The 12,301-nt window shown below is 35.9% G+C and overlaps 2 protein-coding genes across 5 annotated transcripts; both read right to left on the bottom strand.

The window, feature by feature from the left end:
• Positions 1-1,551: 1,551 nt before the first annotated feature.
• Positions 1,552-3,886, bottom strand: LOC105649556 (uncharacterized). Its single transcript, XM_012236231.4, has 3 exons — positions 3,727-3,886; positions 3,468-3,625; positions 1,552-2,019 (listed from the first exon to the last, which is right to left on the bottom strand). The coding sequence occupies exons 1-3, from the start codon at positions 3,799-3,801 to the stop codon at positions 1,938-1,940; spliced, it is 315 nt and encodes a 104-aa protein (XP_012091621.1). The 5' UTR covers positions 3,802-3,886; the 3' UTR covers positions 1,552-1,937.
• A 1,959-nt stretch (positions 3,887-5,845) lies between these two features.
• LOC105649554 (Telomerase activating protein Est1) lies at positions 5,846-11,657 on the bottom strand. Of its 4 annotated transcripts, XM_012236228.4 has the most exons (8): positions 11,363-11,657; positions 11,176-11,247; positions 10,931-11,058; positions 10,062-10,160; positions 9,358-9,957; positions 9,070-9,192; positions 8,761-8,966; positions 5,846-8,202 (listed from the first exon to the last, which is right to left on the bottom strand). In XM_012236228.4, exons 4-8 carry the CDS (start codon positions 10,155-10,157, stop codon positions 6,138-6,140), a joined length of 3,090 nt encoding a protein of 1,029 aa, XP_012091618.1. In that variant the 5' UTR covers positions 10,158-10,160; positions 10,931-11,058; positions 11,176-11,247; positions 11,363-11,657; the 3' UTR covers positions 5,846-6,137. The 4 variants fall into 4 exon arrangements, with proteins under 4 accessions (XP_012091618.1, XP_012091619.1, XP_012091617.1 ...); XM_012236229.4 differs by lacking the exon at positions 10,931-11,058; XM_012236227.4 differs by lacking the exons at positions 10,931-11,058; positions 11,176-11,247 and having other exon boundaries at positions 11,363-11,656.
• Between the last annotated feature and the right edge of the window lie 644 nt (positions 11,658-12,301).

Raw genomic sequence — 12,301 nt, 5'->3', positions numbered from 1 at the left:
ACAAACAATCAACCTTCCATGCTGTCTTTCCAACACAGAAAACAAGATCCATATAAAAATATAGAGAAAGGGGAAAAGAAACCACAAGTAGTGGTTGTATCACAAGAAACAATATCCCACAAATTCTCTATTTTAAGTAAATGAATTAAATTGTGAGGAAGCACTCAGTGTATAATTCATATATTTTTCAGTGTAAAAGTCAAATTAAACCTTTTTTTTTTTTAAGAAAAAAACATGTATCACAATTGAAATTAGGAAAACAAAAAAGAGATTGCCCATTTGAGACAATTACTTTTTCCATAACCAATAAAGGGATGGTTAGGTAATTAGATTTTTTTTTTTATTTCATAATATTTGTTATATTCGAAATTTCACATTTCTTAAGAAAACCATTAAATTTGTTTAAGTTATAATAAATTATTGAGTAAATTGATTATATTACTCTTAATTTAATATTAATTCTCTAAGAAAACCAGTAAGTTGAAGTAATAATTATTGATCATATATAAAGGGTAAACATGGAAGAAATATTTATTACTCTTCGAAACCACAAATATGACAAATATTTTAAAATAAATTATTTTCTCAAATGTGACAATTATTATGGAACATAGTTAGTAAATTATGATTTGCATACCATTTTAAGGCAATGAGTCCTTCCCACCTGCAGGAGGCTAAATATTAATTAAAGAATATGAAAATGTTGTAATTATGGTATGTCTTGTGCTTAAAAGCAATATGATAATAATGGATACATCTTATGTAATTGACATTTTGATTTGACAAATATTCTACTATCTCACCTGCATTTAAGTTTTCCAATTTTTCCAACTTGAGCTGAGCTGCAACTACTAAAGAATTCAGGCTGGCCAACCCAACTCATAAACCCTAAATAATTATTTGAATTTACCTACCATATTCTCGAACGTAGAACAGCTACTAAATTAGAATGATCCACTGTTGAAATTTCATTCTTTAAATTTCGATCTCTTTTTTCTTTCTATCTCCTCTGTTTTCTGTGTTTTTGGTTCCTATGATTCAGTCCCATAATGGCCCAATCAATTATCACATTCAACTCATAACAAGTTCATTGCTGGCATTAGTAAGGCCCTTCGTTTTCAAGTTTTTGGCCCAATCTCATACCATCATCAGACCACATACAATCTGAAGATTTATCCAAACTCCAATGCGCAAATAAAAAGAATCAAGAATAGAGAAAGCTGCAGCTACTCCCTCCAGCTCTAGGAACATCCTACAAATGCCAGGAGTTAGATGGCATCTATTTTGAGATGATACCTGGATTGTTTCACACACTTCTTCAAGTCACTAATATTGTACTTTTTAAGGAATATAGATCTTTACTTTGTTCATCAGCCTAGAAAGCATTTCTCTTTGAAGAAAAGCATTATAAAATCAACCTTTTTCTTTCTTTGCCTCTCTGATACAAACAGTGACCTGAATGGAGAAGCATAATATCCAATGACCATGACTATGAAAATGAAGTTAGGCATCTTTTGTTATATAGAGATAAGAATGGCATCCAAAGAGGAATAAAAAACATGGCAAGAGCTCTATATACACAAGGTTTTCCCAAAATTTGAAATCATAGTGAAAGAGATGAAGTTCCTGCTTCAATTGCCTTGTTGTTCGTGTTTCTGTTTCATCAAGTCCAAAAAAGGAAAACACAAAGACAAGGAAGGAAAAAGTGACTGAAATTAGCAATTATGCTTGCCAAGATTTCCTCATGCAAGGATGACTGGGATCAATGGTGTTCCTTTGCTGTTCTTTTAATTTCTTCTTTTCTTTATGGATGAATGTATCCAATATTGCAATCAGCTTTTCAGTTTAATTGTCATGAAATAAAGTTGCTCTTTCCTCCATTGATCATGTCTTCACCTTTGCTTCCATAAACATATTAAGCAATATCCCATCTTCTCTTACTCCCTATGATCATTTGGGACCAAGTCCATTTCTCGCATTTGATGTTCAACTGAAACCAGACCAATCTGAGAAAGAAACCTGCATGGGAAATTCAACAACTTCACTTTAGAAAGCATATAAATTAGAGTGTGCCCATCAGCCATATTTGTATGTGATTATGCTCATTTCATTTTTCTCTTTAAATAAATATGCAAATCGAATGCATCCTTCCATTTCCATAAAAAAATTCTTAATAAGATAAACCAAATTTTTAGTTCTTATATTTCTTTATTTTATGTTACAATTTTTGCCATATATAGGCATAACAGAATCCTATGCACATCTAATTAGCCCGCAGTGACACTTTAGAAGCAGAACCAAGACGAATCAAAGTGACACATGTAACTCCAGAGTTATTAAACAGCTGAACTACCATTTAAAAATTACATGAAATCAATAAATCACCAAGGCAAAATTAGAAAAAAAGGACATCCCAAGGTAAAAATCAGACAAGACCTCTTACTCCAGATGCAAGAAGATGATGTTGTAAGCTCCATCCATGCAATTAACGGAAAACATCAGATCAAAGGCTTCATAATGCAGAGACAAAAGTGATAGCTTGGGCTGTATTGTGATTGCCTTGATATTTTTTCATTCAATTTGAAAACTTAATTAAGGACATTATATTCTGGAAAGTCACCAACAGTGACTTGTTTAGAAAACACAAGGCAGTGCAAAACTTGGAATGATTGGGTGATAGGGCCATTGAAAACCTGGCACATTAACATGTCATTTTGCCTGTATGATAACAAAGATTGAGACGAAAATTTGTAGTGCTATAAGTATTCATAAGGTAGACATGGTTCATATAGTAAAGAAATTAGATAGGAAGATCCAGCATGTTAATAATTTTGTGTGTGGCCAAAATCATGCCTCTCAGATTCAGGAAGATTTTATCCTTTTCAATGACATTGTCCTATTGTTCTCAACAACTTACAATACTTAGCACCATCCCTCAAATAGATAAAGCAGTAAAATCAGATTCATTCACTGCCAGAATTGTGCTTCCGCCTTCTAACTTAATAAACATATATGACCAAAGTGAAGTATGATAATATAATAGTGCCAAGAATCATAGAGAAAAAAAAAAAAAGGACAAGATAAAATCCTCTCCAACTTACCCAGATAGGGAAAAATGTCAGCACCGCAAACAATCAAATTTTTTCCTAACTCATTCATCAAACCGTAGATATAAAGTTGAAACTAGTACTAAGATATGACACTGAAAATCAAGCATAGAATGGATTCATAAACATTCTAAATTGGCCCTCTTTAAATTATTTTGATTATGTGGTCAACGTAAACTAGAAACTAATAACACCAATAGAACTTGAACAATCAAAGAACAGATGCTTAAAGAGCAGACGAAACTCCTAAAATTCATTAATGCAATACATGAAACCAAAAGGGAACTAACAATTTAAAGTGTGTTGATAAACCAACAATAACCCATGTTCAATTGACACAGTTAGTCACAAATAGTTTACCAGCTAAGAAGGAAGAAGAGGAAAGCAGCGATTAGAACAAGAAATCCAACATGAAGTATCAATGAAGAGTCACTTGAAGAGAAGGCCAAGCCAAGCATAACAGCAAGGCATACACCCAGCATCAGAAACGCTGATTTTAACGTATTCCATGTAGGACCCTGAGAAACATCATTAAACAGAAAAAAGATGAGTCTTTGCAGAAGTGTATTCCATTTAGATACACAGGCACACTATTATCAGATTAAGAAGTAGCACTAACATTAACGCCTGGAGCTAACGCTCCTAATAAGACTGCTTCTGCTGATGATATGTCCGATCGCTGCTTTTTCTCCATTTTTCTTCGCTTTTAGATCCGCCAGATGATTTCAGAAGAATAGAGCGGGTCAATGGACAAGAGAAGACCGAAGACGAAAGGAAGCCGAATTGGGCCAACACTTGGCCCCATTTGGACTCAATGGCTTCTAAAGAATGAACTGTCAGAATTAGATAGTGGGCTGACTACGAACAGAAGGCTCAATTGGGCCATCGTTTGGGCTTACACGTCATTATTGTGCCAGGTCAACGATAGCCACATCATCCTTCTATCCACGTATAAGCCACATAATCCATTTTGGCCATGTCATTAGACAACATGGCACTCAACGACACATTATCTGTTCTGTAATCCACATCATCAAATGAGCCATGTCATCAGAAGACTCAATGTCAGCTAAAGGTGGCCAAGTCACAGTATGCCACGTAATACAAAAAGCAACATCATCTTGAAATGTTAGATGTCAGGTCACCACATTGGTCTCACATCATTACTCTGTCACGTCAAACATAACCCACATCATTAGAAAATGGAACGCCAGCAAAATTCGTCAGGTCACCAAAACAGGTCATCCAACCTGTTGTTGTAGCAGTCAATTTACATATGTCATCATTCAATGCCACATAAGCAATTAAAGATACATCATCTTTGTACCACGTTAGCAGATGACACGCAATCTGCCCTTTGCCACGTGAACCTACATCTCATCAGTAGGCATAGCCGCATCAGCTATCTGGCCATGTCATTTGACACCATTTCTTGCATACATCATCCTTATTTGCCACGTCAACAAGCCATGCCACATCATCCCAGTCCATGTCACCACTTGACCACGTCATCTAGCCTGCTGACATAGCAGCCACTTTATACATGTCGCCAAGTAATTAAGGCCACATCATATCTGTGCCACTTCCAACGGATGCATTTAATTTGCCAGGGCCACATCATTCTTTAGCCACGTTAACCTACATTTCATCAGCAATAATGGCCATATCATCCTCAATGCCACATCACACCACAACCATGTCAGCTATTTGGCCATGTCATTTGAGAGCATGGCTTGCATACATCATCTCATTTGCCATGTCCCCAGGCCTTGCCACATCATCCCCAGTCCATGTCACCATGAGCCATATAAGCTATCTTGCCTTGTCATTAGACTACATGGCATCCAGTAGACACATGAGCAAATTCCATGTTACCATCTCAGCCGTATAAGCAACATGCAGTTCTGCCACATAAGCAATTCGTGCCATGTCATGGATAGCCACGTAACCCGCTTTTCGGTATCATCTTCTCTACCACGTGAACATCCTACATCATTGTAAGCCATTTCAGCGATTTTCCATGTCATTAGCCAACGTTGCTTTCAATAGACACATTACCTAACCTTCCTTGGTATTCTTAATCATGTCAACTATTATCAAGCAACACATTTCCAATCTTGCCTCATGTCATCAGTCTAGCACGTCATAAGAAGAGACACGTTCGTTTTGCCACGTCGTTGAATCTCTGGGCTACTTCTGCCACGTAAGCTTTCCCAGGGCCCTCTGCCTGAGATCTTGATCGTCGTCGCCGTCGGCTACATCCGCAGATGAATCACCGATTTAGCGCTAAACGTACAGACTTCATCTTGATCGCTGTCCCCGATACTGAATGTTTCGGATCAAACGGTTCATAAATGGGCAGCTGAAACAACTGCCGGCAATTAGGGTTCCGCCGTGAGCATTGCTAGGTTTGTCATAAAATAGATGTTGTTTCTGCTCGTAAATGGATTTTTTTTTTTTTCCGTAACTCTGAATATTGCTACAAGAAAAAACGATGTATTTAATCGTGCATCACGAAAATTAACAAATTGAAAGAACGGTAAAACAAGAAGAACAATCTTTAAATCGAAACACTGTTGGAAATGCCAGGCCTAGAAGTCCTGCATTGCTTGTCATAATATAATAACAAAGAGGAATTGGAACAAGATGGTCCAGAGTTCAGACAATCTACAGCCAGTTCGATTGTGCAGTGTTGATCCAAAAGGACTAAAATAAGAACATAAAAAAAGAACACATGCTGAATTTGAATTAGATGATTGATGTTATAATTCAAAATGGATGTTAGTTACATGATCATTGATTAATACACAGCAGAAAATTTTCTATAGACTTTCTTAGGCTCTTCTTTCGAATTCTGACTTTATCATACGATATCTGTACAAACTATACATACCTTCTAAAAGACAAATAAACTTCTGTAAATGAACATTTAAGGCAAGACTAGATCATTGTGTGCTGGATGAGATTCCACGAAAGACATGCAGCTACAGCTACATGGAATGCTCATATTTGACTCTTCCATATGAATTTCTAACTTCCCATATACGTGGGACCTCTCAATGCAGGATCTTGCTGGAGTAGCCATTCTTTCTCCTTTAGATACTGCAAAAGAGGCTCTGGCTCAGTCACACCACTGCACCCGTAAGGGCTTGGTCTTTGATAACCATGATAGAGCTTCTCCCTTCTATGTTCGACAGCAGTATAAGCAGGTTGATAACCTGAGTAAAATGGTGGGCTCTCCTGATACATCAATGGGCTAGTAGCCAAAGGAGCTCCCAATTGATCAAAGACGCCAGACCTAGACATGTCATGACCATAAAAATTTCCAGTGTTTGCAGCAGCAAATGGAAGTGCTGACCATCCATGACTAGGAGTGCATTCACGATTATGATTTTCCCTGTACTGCCGAAGCCATTCTGAAGAAGTCATTCCACGCAATGGTGGATAACCATCTGTGAAAGCTGGAATACAAATACCATAATCAATTGGCTGATAAGAACCTGTCCAATTTGAATATCCATTCATTAGTGATACATCAAAGGAATCGTTTGTTCTGTTGATGTTTCCTGAGCTACCGTAGTCAGAGAATGTGGACTGATTGCCAGATAGCCAACTAGCATCATCAGGAAGAAATGGAGCAGAAGGCAGTGGAGCTGAATAAGCAGGAGAATAGTTGTGCATTGTCGCAGATTCATGCCTGGAACTGATTGCAGAGTTCTCAGCATCACTGATGGAGAGATAATTCAAGAACGTAGATGCTATTTCCTCAATAGGAGGCATGCTAGGTTTATTCAGATCTCTTTTACCTTTTGCTCTATCATTGCTCAAACTTCCTCTATTGAGGACCCAAGCATTGAGTGAAGGTGGTCCAGAAGATATTGGAGTGCTGAAAGTGGGAACCCCAGAAGAGATAGAGGCTTCTGAAAATGGTTGTGCTACCATATCCTTTACAAGAGGCTCCTGATGTTGCAATGGCTTGTTGCGCCTGAAATTAGTGAGATCAGAATGGAATGTTGAAGCATTTCCCTGGGCCTGATTTTGAGCTATTAGCAGTGAAGTAGCACGTCGCAGGCATTCATCAGCAGGTACAATCTGGTCCACTGCATCTGCTGGAGTTGTTTGATCAATAGTAGTGATTACACTGTAAAGTGGTGCAGAGTTGTGTCTCGTGAGAGGCTTGAAGAGAATGACTTCTTCCTCCTCCATGGCAAGAGATTTGCTAATCAGTTGGGAGTCACTCGGATTCTCCTCAATTTTGTCAGATTCTTCTGTCATTTCCTGAATATTCTGATGAGACTCATTCACTTCGACAACAGAACTAGGGGACTCTGCATTTTCACATTCTTTCGTGTATGGATATTTATTTGACTCTGCTGCATAAAAATTTCTTCCAGATTTATCATAGAAAATCCACTTCCGGTTATTGCTTGATCTATCTGCAATCTTGATTGCAGCATTAATAATGCGGTGAGCTCGATACTCAGCTCCACATTTATAACTGTCTGCATGCCCCCAATGAGTTGAAAAATCTAATGATGCATGAGAACTAGCTAACGGTGCAAAGCCCCTCAACTCGTAATCTTCCCAAAGAGCAACACTAACCGGAGGCTTGACTTCACCCATAATATCAAACTGCTTTAGAAGTTCAAGAAAAGTACCAAAGAAGTAAGACATAGCACTTGTACTTTTCTCATTAGATCCATATATTTCTGCATCATCAAGAATGCACACTAACCACTCCAAAAAAACAAGCAAAGCTGGTAAGATAGGACAAGAGCACAAGATATTTGCCTTCAAACATCTATTGACAAGGCGTCCCATAAAAATGAATGTAGCAGTCAATGCATCACTTGTCAACTCAGGCTGTTGTCTACCATTTCTGTTCTTTGAATCTCTTGCTTCTGGGCTGTTTGTTAGATTCTCAATGACAAATATGAATATCGAGACAACTTGAAGAGTCCGGAAGGGGCCACTTCTAGCTGAATCCATATGCTGATAAGACTCCATTGCAAGATTTAGTTTTTCATCATCTAGTGCCATCAATGCATCCAGTTCCTTTATAGTAGATGCAAAAGTGAAAGGGAAGTCCTCTAAACTGCCTCACATTAAAAAATGCAGAAATATCAGAAGTTGAGTATAACCTTTATTAGAAGTTTTTTAAATGTAAGATTTACAACATCAAGAATGCATAGGAAGGGAACAAAAAAAAAAAAAAAAAGAGTTCATAACAAGTATTGAACATACACCAAGTATATCACAGTCAACCTCATGTAGTTAGATTATTAAGTATTGTTTTATAGGCAAATTGTAGAAGAAATATAACCAAAATATGTTATTGAATCCTCATGTCAAAAAGACTTGCTCCAACTAAAACTCGGTCTTGACATCCAGTTCAACTCTTGCAATACTGGCAAGTATTACAATCTGTGGAGATGACTACTCAGTACAAGCTATGTGCTCTAGTGAATGTAATTGGTCATCACTTGCCATTAGAAGACTATATATAAAACAAAGGCACAACATAATGAAACTTAACATAAATAAAAAACAATCATAAATGAAACTTAAACTTCCACAACATAACTAAATGCCAAAGGACCTAGCTTTTTTTTTTTTTTTTTTTTGGGGGGGGGCTTGTTGCTTCAAGGAGTACCTGGATTTTATGAAAAAGAAACTTATCATTCTAATGAAAACAGGCCATAAATGTGTTTCCCTTGAGCCCTCATGTTCAGCTTTCGCCGTCTTGCAATTTGACGGATCATTAGTTGATTGAGAGTTGTTTCCAATGGTACTTTCAGAAGGATTTAAGAAATCAAAGTGGGCCTCATTACAAATAAAAGTTAAATCAGATGACCTGTTCTGCAAGATCATAAGAAGCAATTGAAAAGACTTCGGATAAACTTCAATATTAATGTAGATGATAAAATTTATAAGCAAGAGGGTAGATGGAATTGGATCTTACTCTTTCAAATAATAAAATAAGGTTATTCCAGGCATCAGGGAAAGGCTCCCTAACAGCCAAACTTCTGATGCAGTGGTACAAAGCTAGGAAATCATCGCCAACATATGTTGCCAGCACTGCCAACTATAACGAACAAAATTGGTTATTTGACAATCGTTTATAGGTACATAGAAAAACAATGATTTTAACTTTTGGAGGCATACAATATTTGAAGAACCACCAAGTTTCAAGATCAAGCACAGAATGAAGCTAATATACAACAAATATAATGAAGTAGCCTGAAAATACCTGATTTTGGGGGTTTCCACTGTGTGGCCAAATCTTTGTAGCTTCCAGATAATGTGTGACCGCAACTGACCAGTTGCGATTTTGTGCTTCTGACCTTTCACATTGTTCTCTATATCTAGCAAGATCCCCAAGACAAACTAGAAAGCGATAGCATAAAAATTGCAGTTTTTGCATTTTCTTTGGTTCAACATTTACAGAATTTCCATCCTTTCTACAGAAGGAAAAGTCTTCTGGCAGCCCATAATATATTTTCACCTTTCTGATCAAATGCTGATAAAATTTAGATGCTTCTAACAAAAATGACTTAAATCCTTCTACATCATTGTCATTGCTTCTCTTTGCAGCACTATGCAATGAAACAGATTTCGCCGCCTCTTCATTAGTTGAATTTTTCTTTATTCTTTTACGAAATTCATCAATGTGCCTATAGTGAAGCTTCCACAAAGAATATTCAACATCTTGAAGTTCTGCCACTTCATGATCATCAAGGACGATCTTCTCGTAACTACTACAAACTTTTTGGTACAAGGCTTGAACATCAGAGTGCAATATACCTTTGGCAAGAATCAATGCCCACAACTGTTTTTCTACATTGGTAACCTGAAACCACCATAATTCAAAGAATCAAGAATTAAACTAGAAAAAAAACAAATTTTACTGGAAAGAGAGAAGGATTTCATAAAAAAGAAACTGCAGAAATTCACCTCAGTGAGAAAACTTGGTTTTTCTTTTTGATCCTTATGAGTACCAAGTGAATTAGTGTCCATGAATGGGGTTGGAAAACCTCTCTGCCCGACCATTTACTGGACAGTGAAACGGAAAACGTAAACCAACCAGTAAACCATAGCTCGCAGCATTAAAGCATGGATAGACCTCATGTGACAAAGAAGCAATCTAACACACATTCTATTTCAAAGTCCAAACTACAATAATACATCAAAGAAGTGAATTATTCTAAAATATCTCGAAGTTAATTAATCACTGGAATGAAACAGAAAATCCGTCCTTCTATTTTTTGGGTAAAGAAATGAGAGCTAAGCTCTAGGAAAATCCGTCCTTCTCAATGATTCATTACAATAGCAAAGTTCAGACGAAAGAGAGAGAGAGAGAGAGAGAGAGAGAGAGAGGAAGAAAGGGACTCACTGCCAAAAAAAGTATTAAGAACTCTCATTGGTAACCAGCAAGATGAACTCATACAGAATCCTAAGCATGTCTTACTAACGAATAGTTATTTCCTTAAAAACGATGGAATTCGATTGAAACTATAAAGAATATTTGGCACAAGCAGCACCAAAGCTCTTGAAGTGACCTTAATTTGGCTGTATTAAAGTCAAAAATTAAGCTCCTGAAGTAACAATTACATAAGTAAAAATTTGTAAAACCAATCCAAAGTTAGGCATCCCACAACCGACACACAAACCATATAAAAAACAAAAATAGAGAGGTACTTAACCCCCAAATACCCACAAGCACTGAAATATAAATTACTCTAGTAAATTTCAAATTTATTAGCATGAAGATTGAAAATATAAGATCAATTTGAACTTGTTTGGCACACAGCAGATTGACTCACTAATAAGGTCATGATCGCAAACTTCTTCAATTAGAAGTTAGAAGTCGGCAACAAAGCATTATAGAAGCGTTAAAGTGAGAATTGTTGGATTCCTAGACGCCCACAAGCCATAGGCTTTATCTAATCACCTAATTGAAAAAAAAAAAAAAAAAAATCCTTTACCACAAAGATATGTTATCAAGAAGCGTAAGCACAAGTGAATTGTATAGAAAACTAAACTTGAATAGATATAAACCAAAACTAACCCCAGCAGCAAAGTTGAAAACAACAGCAGCAACAGCAAAAGAAACCCACATCAAATTAATCAACATAAAAAGCTTCAAACAAGATATTACAGCTTTAGAAGATCATATCGAGATGGAAATTTAGAAAAAGAAGAGAGAAAGAAAAGAAAAGAACTTGTGAAACAAAGTGATAAAAAGAGAAAAGTACCTGAAGAGCATAAACAGTCAAAAATCATCAAAGGGACAAGAAAGCTTTATCAAAGTTAGTAACTTGTAGCCAATTTTTGAAGCTAAAATTGAGACCAAAGCCAGCAAACAAAAGTAGAGAGAAGAGAGAAAGAGAAAGGAGCGCGGGGATTGGAAGAAGCAATAAGAGTTCAGGCGTTTAGCCACTTGGACTATTCCAGTTGTGAAACAGACAAAGAAAAAGGTGGCTGATTATGAGTTTTTTTTTTTTTTTTTTATATCTATATTCAAACTCAAAACATTACAGTATTTCTTTATTAATTGCAGTAACATATAATTCCATGGACTAATTTAGCACAGGTCCTTTAATATCTATTTAAAAATAAAAATATAATTGAAAGAATAAAATAATTGAAAAAAGAAGAAGGGAGGAATAAACGAAAGTGTGAAAATGCTAATAATGATGATCATCAGTTCTTCTTGACTAAAATGCAGAGGATCCCTTGCAATCTAAGCTAAGCTAAGCTCCGCCTTTTTGTCTCTAATCTTTATTAAGATACGCCAACGCCATAGCTAAAAGGTCCTCTTCCAAGGTTTTATAATATTGTTTTATTTTCCCACTCTTTCTTTATTTGGAAACCCAACAAAAGATTTATTATATTGACTGCTAATTTCACTAATATCTTTATATATTTTTAATCCTAAAAGGTAAAATCAACTCATATTCAGTGACTTGCTTTGAAATGTAATACAATATTTTTAATATTAATTTACATTAAAACATTTTCGATTATATTATATTATATTTTATTACAATTTCCAAACATAACTTATGGATTCCATAAGGTATGTACCAAGTTAATTAATGTAAATGTTACTTGTGTGTTTATATATATATATATATATATATATATATATTCTCTTCAAAAAAAAAAAAAAAATATATATATATATATATATG

Source organism: Jatropha curcas, chromosome 11, assembly GCF_041381405.1.
Source record: "Jatropha curcas cultivar XTBG-Jc1 chromosome 11, XTBG_Jcur_1.0, whole genome shotgun sequence".
NCBI lineage: Eukaryota > Viridiplantae > Streptophyta > Magnoliopsida > Malpighiales > Euphorbiaceae > Jatropha > Jatropha curcas.
This window is presented reverse-complemented; position numbering and strand designations above follow the sequence as displayed.